General features: G+C 42.7%; 1 protein-coding gene across 1 annotated transcript in view; it reads right to left on the bottom strand.

Annotated features, from left to right (window-relative positions):
* The window catches only part of LOC132585696 (serotriflin-like), a 39,070-nt gene that overhangs the window by 5,042 nt on the left and 19,526 nt on the right, over positions 1-14,502 (bottom strand). The window contains exons 4-5 of the mRNA XM_060257568.1: positions 5,994-6,139; positions 2,712-2,806 (exon numbers count right to left, since the gene is read on the bottom strand). Coding sequence (XP_060113551.1) covers positions 2,712-2,806; positions 5,994-6,139 — 241 coding nt within the window. The remainder of the gene's footprint in view (positions 1-2,711; positions 2,807-5,993; positions 6,140-14,502) is intronic.

Raw genomic sequence — 14,502 nt, 5'->3', positions numbered from 1 at the left:
TGCTGAAGTGGATTGAGACGGCATCATCAGACTTCTGGATCCCCTGCAATCAGGGTTGAAGGCAAGAGAGTGTGGTAGGGTCAAGGTGGGCTCTGTAATTACCAGGGGAGATCAAGGGAAATTGTCCCCGTTTTGCTAACAGGGATGCACCTCAACTGCCCAAATAGGGTTGCCAAGTCCAGTTCAAGAAATATCTGGGGACTTTGGGGGTGGAGCCAGGAGACTTTGGGGGTGGAGCCAGGAGACATTGGGGGCAGAGCCAGGAGCAAGGGTATGATAAGCAAAATTGAACTCCAACGGAGTTCTGGCCATCACATTTAAAGGGACAGCACACCTTTTAAAATGCCCTCCTTCCATAGAAAATAATGAAAGATAGGGGCACCTTCTTTTGGGGCTCGTAGAATTGGACCCCCTGGTCCAATCCTTTTGAAACTTGGGGGGTATTTTGGGGAGAGGCACTAGATGCTATACTGAAAATTTGGCATCTCTATCTCAAAAAACAGCCCCCCCAGAGCCCCTGATACCCGCAGATCAATTCCCCATCATTCCCTATGGGAATCGTTCGTGGAGGTGCATAATGGCTGTGGGGGTGGGGCTTCCCCCGCCGGCCAGCTGGCTGGGGGAGGGGGGAAGCCTGTAAAACCAGGGGATCCCCTGCTGGGACCTGGGGATTGGGAAGCCTATGCCCAAAGATGACATTGGCTCATCGAGTGTATTGAATGCCACTTTCCTGTTCCAGGAGACAAATTACAACCAGTTCTGAGAGGGACAATATGATTCTCTGCAGGGCCCTTTTTGTAGCAAGGACTCCTTTGCCTATTAAGCCACACACCCCTTATGTAACCTATCCTCCAAGAGCTTACAGGAGACCCTGTAAGAAGAGCCCTGTAAGCTCCAGGAGGATTGGCTACATCAGGGGGGTGTAGTCTAATATGCAAAGGAGTTCCTGCTACGAAAAAAGCCCTGCCTGAAACACTACTCAGAAAGAGAATGTATAGTACAGAAATGAATTCTTAGGAGAGGTCCTTAACCAATGGAAACAGTGCACGAAGCAGCCATTTTCTCCACGGGAATGGATCTGCGTAGTGTGGAGTTCAGCTGTAATCAGGGCCTTCTTTGTAGCAGGAACTCCTTTGCCTATCAGGCCACACACCCCTGATGCAGCCAATCCTCCTGGAGCTTACAGTAGGCCCTGTACGAAGAGCCCTGTAAGCTCCAGGAGGATTGGCTACATCAGAGGGGTGTGGCCTGATAGCCAAAGGAGTTCCTGCTACGAAAAAAACCCTGGTCGCCCCCAATGCTATGCTGCTCAATGTTGACAATTCTTAAAATAAACTTTTTAAGGGTATCATGGGAGGTGGAGGTGGGCCCAGAGCAGGGCGAGAGAGAAAGCCAGGGAACTGAGGCAAAGCGGTTGATGCCAGTGATTTCTGCCAGGTTCATAGACGGAGCTCAGGGCAGAAAAGAATGGTCTCCTCACTAAAAGCAGGGGTGGGATTCTAGCAGTAGCTGCTTTGCATATTAGGCCACACACCCCTGATGTAGCCAATCCTCCAAGAGCTTACAGGAAAGAGCCTTGGAAGCTCTTGGAGGATTGGCTACATCAGGGGTGTGTGGCCTAATATGCAAAGGAGCTGCTGCTAGAATCCCACCCCTGACTGAAAGTATACAGCTAAAAAAAATAAGAGGAGGCAAACAACAGCAAGAGGGAGACGACGAAGAGTCGGTTTTCATGTCCTGCTTTCGGTTTACAATCTTGTTCTCTTCTCCTTGCAATAGGCACCTTGTGGAATAGGTGAGTCTGAGAGAGCTCGGAGAGAACTGGGGTTGGCTGAAGATCCAACAGGGTTCATGTGGAGGAGGAATCAAACCCAGTTCTCTAGAGCTGGCCGCCCTTGTGGAGAGCCAGTTTGGTGTAGTGGTTAAGTGTGTGGACTCTTATCTGGGAGAACCGGGTTTGATTCCCCACTCCTCCACTTGCACCTGCTAGCATGGCCTTGGGTCAGCCATAGCTCTGGCAGAGGTTGTCCTTGAAAGGGCAGCTGCTGTGAGAGCCCTCTCCAGCCCCACCCACCTCACAGGGTGTCTGTTGTGGGGGAGGAAGGGAAAGGAGATTGTGAGCCGCTCTGAGACTCTTCGGAGTGGAGGGCGGGATATAAATCCAATATCATCATCATCATCTTCTTCTTCTTCTTCTTCTTCTTCTTCTTCTTCTTCTTCTTCTTCTTCTTCTTCTTCTTCTTCTTCTTCTTCTTCTTCTTCTTCTTCTTCTTCTTCTTCTTCTTCTTCTTCTTCTTCTTCCTAGGAGCTTCTGGGGAAACTCTATGGTTTTTCCAGACGCTCTAGCAATTTGGGAGGTACGGTATCTATTGTACCATAGTTTTCCTTCCCAAATTGCTAGAGCATCTGGAAAAAACAGAGTTTTCCTGGAAGCTGCTAGAGCAGCCAGTGTGCAACATCGCCGGCATGATGATGTCACGTGTGAGTGATGTCATTGCACCATGTGCACGCCACACACACGAAAACAGTCCCCCGCTGGAGGCTGCGGGGGACTTGGCAACTCTACCCCCCAATATTCTTGCCTTCTGCTGTTCTCACAATTGACAGAAAAGTTAAATGAACCAATAAAATCGTCAGGTTATTCCCCTCCCCATTGATTTGCTTTAAAAAAGAATGACAAATAGATGCTGAAATCCAGAATTGATACATACCCAGGGCAGTAATGGCAAACATAGTAGTAAGTCCATCTTCGGTTAGGACAGTAGGCAACAGCGCAGCCGAGTCGGTTGGAGCGGTACCAGACTATCTGCAGGGATCAAAGCATATAAACAAACAGTTACTGAACTTCTAAAATTTTAAGTAAGCAGACCAGGAGCGTCCAAAGACATTGCTGAAGCAGAGAAAGGTAAGCTATAGCAGGGAACCACGGTCTAAAACAGGGGCGGCCAAGTTTGCTTAACATAAGAGCCGCAGAGAATAAATGTCAGATATGCGAGAGCTGGAGGGAAGGAAGGAAGGAAGGTGGGAAAGAAGGAGGGAGGGAGGGAAGGAAGGAAGGAAGGAAGGAAGGAAGGAAGGAAGGAAGGAAGGAAGGAAGGAAGGAGGGAAGGTAGGAGGGAGGGAAGGAAGGAAGGAAGGAAGGAAGGAAGGAAGGAAGGAGGGAGGGAAGGAAGGAAGGAAGGAAGGAAGGAAGGAGGGAGGGAAGGAAGGAGGGAGGGAGGGAGGGATGGAGGGAGGGATGGAGGGAGGGAAGGAAGGAAGGATGGAGGGAGGGAAGGTAGGAGGGAAGGAAGGAAGGATGGAAGGAGGGAGGGAAGGAAGGATGGAAGGAGGGAGGGAAGGAAGAAAGGAACGAGGGAGGGAAGGAAGGAAGGAAGGAAAGAGGGAAGGAAGGAAGGATGGAAGGAGGGAAGGAAGGAGGGAGGGATGGAGGGAGGGAAGGAAGGAAGGAGGGAGGGAAGGAAGGAGGGAAGGAAGGAGGGAGGGAAGGAAGGATGGAAGGAGGGAGGGAAGGAAGGAGGGAAGGAAGGATGGAAGGAGGGAGGGAAGGAAGGAGGGAAGGATGGAAGGAGGGATGGATGGAGGGAGGGAAGGATGGAAGGAGGGATGGAAGGAAGGAGGGAGGGAGAGAAAAAAGGAGGGAGGGAAGAAGGGAGGGAGGGAGGAAAGGAAGGAAGGAGGGAAAATAGATGGGGAGGGAGAGATGGAAAGAAAGCAACTTTAACTTTAAATGCATTCTCCAAGCTGATGGCTGGCTTGATTTGGACAAGTGATTTAAAGAGACAAATGCCTTCTCCAAGCTGGTCAAAGGGTCAGTGGAGGCTTCAAGAGCCACATGTGGCCCCCGAGCCACAGTTTGGACACCCCTTGTCTAAAATTTGCAGTAGCAAAACAGGAAAGCAAAGAAAGAGCAGACACAGCTTTCCCACATTTTCATATTCCTCTCTTATTTGTTTCAGTTGCTTCAGGGGATTTTTTCTTCCTGTTTGGCATAATGGTTTGCTCCCTCTAGTGGTCGCTGTGATATTACATCACTTTATGTTCTGTCATGAAAGCCCAATGAATCACTGTCTTCTGAACTTTAAAATGGAAGTACATGTCCATATGTGAAATGTGTGTGCTGTCTCTAGACCAGCGGTGTCAAACATGCAGCCCAGGGGCTGAATCAACCCCCCCAGAGGGCTCCTATCAGGCCCTCAAGCAAGTCTGCTTCTTTCTCCTTCTCTCTTGCTTCCTTCTGCATCACAGCTTGCTTTGCCAGGCTTGCTGAATCACACAGGAGCTACAGAGCAAAGCCCCTGTTTTCTCAGTTGGCTGAGGCTCCTCCCTTGGGAGGAAATGGGGGAGGGAAAGCTTGCTTCGCCAAGTCCCCTCAATTGCACGGCAGAGGCTACTGAGCCAAGCCTCTCTTCCTTCTATTGGCTGAGGCGCCTCCCCTTCCTTGCTCCCTGGGGAAGGAAGGAAAGAGCCAGAGCTTTCTTTACTCAGTTCTCTGGATCCACTAGCGAGAGACAAAGAAAGAAAGAAAGAAAGAAAGAAAGAAAGAAAGAAAGAAAGAAAGAAAGAAAGAAAGGAAGGAAGGAAGGAAGGAAGGAAGGAAGGAAGGAAGGAAGGAAGGAAGGAAGGAAGAAGGAAGGAAGGAAGAAAGGAAGAAGAAAGGAAGAAGGAAAGAAAGAAGGAAAGAAGAAAGAAAGAAAGAAAGAAAGAGAAAGAAAGAAAGAAGAAAGAAAGAAAGAAAGAAAGAAGAAAGAAAGAAAGAAAGAAAGAAAGAAAGAAAGAAAGAAAGAAAGAAAGAAAAAACTTTATAAAGTTTGTATCTCTGCTTTCTGGTATTACATTTTATTACACACAGGGCCCGGCCCCGACAAGTTCTCTTTTATGTCAGATCTGGCCCTCATAACAAATGAGTTTGACACCCCCGGCCCAATGTATGGTAGCTCATTCTAGAACTGCTCACTCTAACTGAAACTTCTTTTTGCTCTGACCTAGGCAGTTCAGGCTAGCCCAATCCCTTTAGATCGTGGAAGTTGGGTTGTCTCTGGCAAGTGTTTGGTAAAGGAGACCTCCAGGGAATACCAGTGTCATGATGCAGAGGCATAAGAACATAAGAACATAAGAGAAGCCATGTTAGATCAGGCCAATGGCCCATCCAGTCCAACATTCTGTGTTCACACAGCGGCCAAATATATATTATATATATATATATATATATATATATATATACACACACACACACACTGTGGCTAATAGCCACTGATGGACCTCTGCTCCATATTTTTATCTAACCCCTTCTTGAAGGTGGCTATGCTTGTGGACGCCACCACCTCCTGTGGCAGTGAATTCCACATGTTAATCACCCTTTTGGTGAAGAAGTACTTCCTTTTATCCGTTTTAACCTGTCTGCTCAGCAATTGCAGGCAATGGCAAACCACCTCTGAATGTCTCTTGCCTTGAAAACCCCACCTGGGGCGCCAGAGGTCAGCCCCCAGGTGGGGTTTTCTCTTTTTAAAATATCCCCAAGCAGCTCCATGGGGCAGAGTGGTAAAGCTGCAGTACTGCAGTCCAAGCTCTGTTCACAACCTGAGTTTGATCCCGGTGGAAGCTGTGTTCAGGTAGCAGGCTCAAGGTTGACTCCGTCTTCCATCCTTCCGAGGTTGGTCAAATGAGTACCCAGCTTGCTGGGGGCAAAGGTAGAGGACTGGGGAAGGCAGTGGCAAGCCGCCCTGTAAAAAGTCTGCCATGAAAACGTCGTGATGCGACGTCATCTCATGGGTTGGTAACAACTCGGTTCTTGCACAGGAGACTGACTACTTTTACCTTTTTTCAAAGGACAGTTTTATGGATTAACCAGTTGAAACTTGCCTTTGACAATGGCACCCAACTGGCAGACAGGGTAGAAATATTTAAATTAATCTCTCTCTCTCTCTTTCTCTCTCTCTCTCTCTCTCTCCCCCTCCCTCTCTCTAAAACAGGAAATACAAGGCGTCATTTACCTGTGTGTAATGGCCTATTTGTTCACCCGTTGTGCTTCCGTGACCGAACCTGAAATGTTTCACCTCATCGAACCAAGCCTGAATGGCTTCGACCCATGAAGCAGGCCAGGATGACATGAAGAGATTCTCACCGCATCCTACTCCATCTAAAAGTGGAGAAAGGGAAAACGCTTACAGAAACTGTACAAAACTTTCACACGCACAGGACCACCGCCGGACGTTTCCTGAGAAGCGATGACTTAATGGAAAATATCGTTTTCCTCTTGATGGCATCCCTTCTCCTCACTTCTTACGGTTGGGGGCAGTGTTCCCTCTAAGCTGAGTTAGTGTGATTTCCAGATTTTCAGCCTCCAGCTCACACCTTTTTTGTCTTCGCTCAGGATGGATGGCCCCAGAGCACAGCAATTTATGCAGTAGCTCCTCAAGAGGAACCCTCCGTGCAAACGCCCCACATTTGGGTGCGCACTGGGGACCCTCCCCCACTGGAGGGGCTGGGGGCGGAGCTTTGCCGGGAGCGGCAAAAGCCCCAGTGCCGGCCCTGCCCTCTGGCAAAACCCCCCCAAATTGGGGGGGGGGGGGGCAGAATAACGTGCTCTGAACTGGGAAACAAACAACCGGGCCAGGGTTTTTTTTGAGCAGGAACACACAAGGGACACAGTTCTGGCTTGACTTGGCACCAGGGGGTGTGGCCTAATATGCAAAGGAGTTCTTGCTGGTCTTTTACAACACAAAAGCAACCCTATCCCCCAACACACACAAGAGCTTTGAATGTTGTGAACTGACTCCGTCGGGCCCACATTCCACACAACACGTGGACACACGAAGCTGCCTTCTGCTGAATCAGACCATCAAAGTCAGCATTGCCTACTCCGAACTAGAGGCACCTCTCCAGGCAGGGCCGTAGCCAGGATTTATGTATTTATTTATTTTATTATATTTGTATCCCTTCCTCCCCGACAGGCTGAGGGCGGCTAACATCATTAAAACAACATAACATTAAATGATTACAACAAAGTCGCAATAAGTTATTAAAATGTGGACTTCTGGGGTTGGAAAATGCCAAGCTGAACTGCTTCTCAGAAGGGGAGCAGGCTGGAACTTCTGTTCGGGGTAGTGGAAGGCAATCTAATGCCTACTGCCTACTTTTCTCAGCCAGAGATCAGTCCAAGATATGCACAGGAAACTTTGAGGAGATTTACCTTGGCTAAAAGGGAGTCCCGGGGGGGGGGGGGGACTCCTTTGAGGCTTTGAAGGGTCTCCAGAGACGAGTTGCATTTTCATCATCTGCAGAAGTTTCCAGAGTCATTTATTTGACATAAGCTCGACAGGACCTTATCTTCTTTGATACTGCTAAACATCTAAAGCTATACAAGACCAGTGTTGTTCTGGATAACTACAGAAAAGGTACAGATTGCTATCTTTCATTCTGGGACTAATTAAAGTTAAACAAAATAAAATCAGAAGGTGGGAAATTGAAATCTAGAAAGCTTGGAAGAAGAAGGGGAGAAGGGGCGAAATTTGGACTTTGTAAATTTAAAGGACAGTGCTAAAAAGTGGAAAGGAATTTATTGTTTTGTCTACTTGTGTTTTGGAGAAAAAGCCCCATCGTCAAAGATTTGCAGCTCCCACAGCCAACACAGGAAATACATCAAGTATCGTGAGATCTCTCTACCAGCGAAAACGGGATTTGGTGGCAAGCAAAGCAGGAAGTATCGGATGGAAAAGGGAAATCATTGAAGCAGCCAGCCTACTCTAGGACTATAATATCATAGAAAAACATCAGCAGCCATTGCTAGGAGGCTAAAATTTAAATAAAATTTTTAAAGTGTTCAGGACATTAAAAATTGGTGGAGCCGACAGAGGTGACCATTATAAGGTAAATACTATTGGACATTACTGTTAATAACCATTTTAGAAGCCTCTAGAGGAAAAAGGAATTTTTTTTTAAAGTGAGGCAGAAAGTCGCAACTGCCATTTTGAAAAAATAAAATAAAAAAATAAAAATTAATATCTGAGCCCAGGAGGCTCTGAGGACAGCGAAATTAGGTTTATTGGAAAGAGCAAGTCTCACTCTTTTAAATCTGATAGTTGAAATTTAATTTGATGAGGTCAAAATTTCCGGTGTTTTTACATGTCAGACCACAAGCAAACCCGGGCAAGGACTGCTTCACTGGAGAAAATGCAGAACCAATTAGATGCAATGGAAGCCAGGATAATGAAAGGGATGAAAGAGATAACTGCTTCCAAAAAAGAAATTAGAAAAGATATTGAAGAGCTAAAAAAAGATATAGAGGATCTCAGAAATGAGACTGTGGTGACATCAAAAAAAAGTGCAAGAGGTGGAAGGGAGAGTGAAAGTACATGATTCCACCTTGTTAAAAATACAGAAAAAGTGGCAATTCATGACTGCAAATTGATGGAGACCCAGATACGTCTGAGAGGAGTACCTGAGGATGAAGAAAATGATTTGAAAGAATATATAATAAAAATAATTGCAGAATTTTTGGAGGAAGATCCTGAAGGGACTAGAAACATGTATGACTATATGTATAGAGTGAACTCGCTATATGCAAAAAAAAAAATAATTTACCAAGAGATGTGGTTATAAGATATATGACAAAAGAAATGGTGGGAAAAATCATGAATAAAGACATTGATAGTGGGAGGCAAGCAGAGTAAGAGTTGGCAGGAGTTGCCAAGACAAGTGATAAATGACAGAAGAGCATATAAGAAATTGACAGAAAAATTACGGGACAATGAAATGAGGTATAGATGGATAAATACCTAAAGGTTTGAGCTTTGAGTTACAAGGAAAAAGGATTACAATTACAAGCACACAGGAACTGCGTGGATTTTATGAAGAACATAAAGAATTTGCACCATGATGGATTACAAATTATTATCTTGGAATGTAAATGGACCAAATTCACCACAAAAAAGAAAGGCAACGTTTCATTGGATTAAAAAGCAAAATTAAATCTTAGAAATGGTGAATCAATTAAAAATACTATCTCTAAACGTCAATGGCCTGAACTCTCCACAAAAAAGAAAGCGTGTCTCTCTTCAATTAAGGAAGCTAAATGTTGATATTGTATGTTTACAGGAGACACACATGAAAAGGAAGGATGAATGGTTATTACATAATCAAAAATTGGGGAAGGCGTTTATAACATCAGAGGCAGAAAAGAAAAAAAGGGGCTTAGTGACTTATGTCAGGGAAGATCTAGAAGCCAAACTGATCTTTCAAACAGCCGATGCAAGGATTCAAGGGATTGAAATAATTAAAGAATCAATAAAATTTTTGTTGGTTAATATTTATGCACCCAATGTTAATCAGAGCAAATTCTATAAGGAATTATATGTGAAGATTAGTACTTGCAATTATGATAAGATCTGTCTATTAGGTGATTTTAATGCGGTAATGTGCCCTGACTTGGATAGAAGTTCTCTAGAAGCCCCCCCCCCCCCAAAAAAAAAAAAGGATCCAAGAGGCCTGGAAGTAATATACTACCAGAGGTGTTTTTTAGGATGGTGGACGAATTCACTTTAGTTGATCTTTGGCGAACTGTCAACCCAAACAAAGGAGACTTTACTTTTTTTTCAGGTAGACACAAGTCATGGTCTCATATTGATATGGTATGGGTGACGGCAGGACTAACGAAACTAATCGAGGACATAGAAATTTTACCAAATTTTACCAAGTACTTTAGCTGACCACAATCCTATTACATTCTCTATGAAAGATGTTAAGGAAAGATCAGGGTGGAGGATGAACTCTAAGATTCTGGAAGATAAACAATTTATTAAATATGCTAAGGAGGAGATGAGTTCGTTCTTCCAATTAAACACACAGAAAGAGATATCTTATAGGATCCTTTGGGAGACAAGTAAAGCGTATATGAGAGGTTTAGCGATTAGTTTTAATGCTTTTAAAAGGCGGGAGGAAAATAAAGCTTTAATAAATTTAACCGAAATACTTAAACAGAAGGAGAAACAATTAAAAGAGAAACCATCGCTACAAGTAATAAGGTCAGAAATAAAGATATTACAGCATAAGATTCATCTATTATTTCTGGAGGAGATGGAGAAAAAGGTGTGTTATGCTAAACTCCAATTTTTTGAAAAGGCAAACAAGCCTGGTAAATGGTTGGCTTATAAGATAAGGAAAGAACGTGAAAGAAAAATAATAAAGGTTCTAAAAGATAAAGATGGTAATCAAAAGGCGCTTTTAGAAGATATGAAAAGAATAATTTGGGATTTTTATTCTCACCTGTATAGTGGGACTGAGGTAAACAGTGATAAACAAGATACTTATGTAAAAAATAAGGTAGTGCAGAATTTAACTGTAGAACAGAAGAACATTTTAAACAGCCCGTTTACGATATGTGAAATAGAAGAAGCTTGGGCTAAATTAAAGAGGAACAAAGCGGCAGAACCCGACGGTCTGCCCGCCGAATATTATATCTCCTTTAAAGAAACTATCATAACCCAGTTTAAAAATTTAATTGACAAGGTCTGGACTTCATTCAAGATCCCGGATTCGTGGAGAAATGTAAACGTAGTGCTTATCCCAAAAACTATAAAAGACTCAGATGATATTAGGAATTATCGGCCGATCTCATTATTAAATGTAGATTATAAAATATACACCACAATCTTAGCTAACAGACTCAAGAAGATTTTAAGAACCTTAATCCATCCGGATCAAGCAGGCTTCCTCCCAAAGAGATATATGAGGACCAATATTAGGATTCTATCCAACATATTGGAATATTATGAAGTACATAGGGAGAAACAAATGACTTTATTTTTTATTGATGCTGAGAAAGCATTCGATAATTTAAATTGGGAATTTATGTTTCGTGTATTAAAAGCAATGGACTTCGGAGATGATTTCATTAAAAATATACAGGCCCTCTATAGAGATCAGGTAGCTAAAATTATTATCAATGGCGCACTAACTGAGGAGATAAAAATTTGTAAAGGTACGAGACAAGGATGCCCACTCTCGCCGTTACTTTTTATTTTATCACTAGAGATTTTAAATACTTCTATAAAAAGTAATAGTAAAATTAAAGGACTAAAAATTAAAGAGGAATCGTATAAGGTCTTATCATATGCTGATGACATGGTTTTGATATCCCAAAATAATGTAGAATCTGTGGAGGAGATTTTAAAAGAATTGGCTGATTACGGAGATGTTGCTGGATTAAGAATAAACAAGCAGAAATCTAAAATGCTTACGAAAAACATCTCTCCACAAGAGATTAAAGAACTTGAAAGAAGAACAGGGTTCAGTAGTGAAATGAAAGTAAAGTATTTGGGGATTACTATGTCAAATAAATGTAGTAACTTATATGACAATAATTTTGTTCCTCTCTTAAAAGAAATTGATTTTTCGTTAAAAAAATGGGCCAATATGAAACTTTCTTTTATGGGTAGAATTGCTCTGGTAAAAATGACTATCTTACCCAAAGTTATGTTTTTGTTTCAAATGATCAATTTTGTGACTAAGAAATCCTTCTTTGCTAAATTGGATCAATTAATTAAAGTTTTTATCTGGCAAGGCAAGAGACCTAGGATAAAATGGAAAATCCTAAAAGATAAAAAGGAAAATGGTGGCTTAGGTCTCCCGGATTGGGAAACATATTATTTTGCCTGTGTTATAATTTGGCTGAAAGACTGGATCTCTTTAAGGAATACTCGAATACTAGCTTTAGAAGGCTTTGACTTGCAGGCTGGGTGGCATGCGAATCTATGGTATGTTCATAAGGGACAGAACTATTTTAAGAATCATTTAATTCGTAAAACCATTTATGATGTTTGGATGAAAATTAGAAGATTAATCTATAATAAGACACCGAGATGGTTATCCCCTGAGGAAGCCTCAATTCTGCCACAGCTTTGGAATATTAATAGGACAGCTAGATATCAAGATCTGTTAGATGAGAAGGATAATCTAAGGAAGAAGGAGGATCTGGAATCTAGGGGGATAAAACTTGATTGGTGGACGATGAATCAGATAATAGCCAAATATAATACAGATAAGACAAAGGGATTTACAAAAAGTAATTTTGACTTTGATAAGCTTTTACTAATAGATGAGGATAAAGTAATCAAGAAAGTTTATAATTATATTATACAAATTAAATTGGAAGATGAAATGGTTAAAGAGTCAACGATAAAATGGTCCCGAGACTTCCGGTCTATGGCGGGCTGAGGAGGACGCGTCTACTCCCTGCTCCGGTAAAGTTTAAAGCTTTCTCCAGCTGTACTGCCCGAAAAGAAAACATTGAACTTTTTTGCTCACAGTTTACAAGTGATGAATTGCTTAAGTGCCTAGTTGCGCTTATCTGGTGATTTATAGCCGCCTGGCAACCTGTTTAAGTTGCGAGCTGTTAAATTTCCTCTGGTGCTTCTGTGCTCCTGTGTTCTGAGCTGGCCGTTTGTGCTGTTTGACTCGTCCTTGTTGGAGTTAAGACCCAGTGAGGTGGCTGTTTCTGTTTCTGTTTCTGTTCTTGGTTTTGAGAAGAACTTGGAAAGAACTTGGAAAGGTGGCGTCTGGAACTAGGAGCGCAGCCAGAATGGGGAAAAACAACAAAGATAAGCCTGGGGAGGCGGCTGAAGCTCCTTCTGCTACACTTGACTCATTAGCAGCCATGTTAGAAACTATGCGGCAAGAACTCAAGCCTTTGAAAGATATACCAGTCTATATTACACAGCTTCAAGCTGATATCAGAGAGCTAAAAATTGAACTTTCTGCCATGCAAGAAAAATTCCAGTCAGTGAGTGCCAAATGCATTGAAGTGGAGGAAAGACTTGCCACCCACGAGACATCATGCAATGAAAAAATTGCCTCATTAACTAGTCGGGTGGATCAATTTGACTCTGCACTGAGGCGCCGTTCTCTCAAGGTACTCGGGTTGATTGGTGTGGAGGCAAGAACCAACGCCAAGTGGGTAGACTTCATGGACCTTTTTTTCAGGCAAGTCTTCAAGTTGGACCAAGCATACCCCTTGGACATTGAAAAAGTAAATAGATTCTTCTCCCCCCATCGTGAGGGGGAGGGAATACAAGTTATTTCAGTCCAATTTCTCAAAATTGCAACCCGAGACGATATTTTGGCTAAGTTTCGACAGTATACTGCTAAGGAGCCTCTGTGCTGGGGGGCAAATGAACGGAAAATTATGATCTTTCCTGATTATGCAAAACATATTGTGGAGGCCAGGAAAAGATTCAAACTAGCGAAGGACATGGCCCGTCAGTTGCGACTGGAATATTATCTGGGCTTCCCAGCAGTCCTATCAATCACATATGCAGAAGAGACTAGGCGCTTCTCCAGTCCTAGAAAAGCAGAAAAGTACCTGCAACAGATTAAGGACCAGTCTTAACATGTCCTTAGTCTAACTAATGAGAGTATTAATTCATTTATTAATCTATTAATTATTTGAGTTTCTGAGTCTCTAGGGATTTGTTATTAAGTGTAAAAACTGTTATATGTATATATATGTGGAGGGCAAATGAATTAAATTAATTAAGCATTTAAGTTGCCGGTTGGGTAAAAGAAAATGGGTATTTATGAAAGCAGATTTCTAATTTAAAATGGAGTGTGGCAGATCTAGTAGCGGGGAAATATATATATATATATGGTGTGAACTGTTTTTCTGTGTATGAGTTGGGCAGCAAAAACAGCTAAACAGCTGGAGGTTTTATAGATACTTCTCTAAGGGGGTAGGGAGTGGCAGAGATCCCGGAAGCACCCCATATAATCGGAAGTCCTTGGGAGTATCACAGGGGTGGGTCAGGGGTGGGGGGGAAAAACACACATGTATTAAACAAAATGAAATTGATAGGCTTAAACACTATATGGTTAGCTTTAAGTTCTAGAAATGGACAGAAACAAGAAAGAAGGCACTCATCTAATATTATAATCTATGGTATATACAAGATTAAGTTGAAAGTATTGTTTCTTTGTTTACATGTTTCATAATTAGAATAAGGGTGATTTAAGATGGTAAAGATTCTAACGGTTAATATACATGGCGCTAGGACTACAAAAAAGAGAATGTTGCTCTGGCAAACGTGTAAGTCCATGGGTGTAGGGATAATATTTATTCAAGAAACCCATACCTTAAGTTCGGAATGTAGTTGGTTCTGTCAGGAGAAAGGAACTCAGGTTTTTTCCACCGATTATAATATTAATTCACGTGGTGTGGCAATTCTAATACGCAAGATTGCTAATGTGTCAGTTCAACAAGTCATCTCAGATCCAGAAGGAAGATATATTGTGTTGCATACTCATATGTATGGAAAAAAGGTTTTATTGATTTCAATATATGGTTCAAACCGTGATCAACCTGCTGTTCTTCATAAAATAGGAGAAAGTATCCAGAATATGGAGTGGGATGACATTATTTTTGGTGGTGACTTCAACGTAACTATGGACCCGCTTCTGGATAGGAGCGACGCTAATATAAATAGACTCCCACAAGTTAGAGCAGTGTTGAGT

The sequence above is a fragment of the Heteronotia binoei genome, chromosome 1 (genome assembly GCF_032191835.1).
Source record: "Heteronotia binoei isolate CCM8104 ecotype False Entrance Well chromosome 1, APGP_CSIRO_Hbin_v1, whole genome shotgun sequence".
Taxonomy (NCBI): Eukaryota; Metazoa; Chordata; class Lepidosauria; order Squamata; family Gekkonidae; genus Heteronotia; species Heteronotia binoei.
The sequence above is the reverse complement of the archived record's forward strand: the minus strand, read 5'-3'. Positions and strand labels throughout refer to the sequence as shown.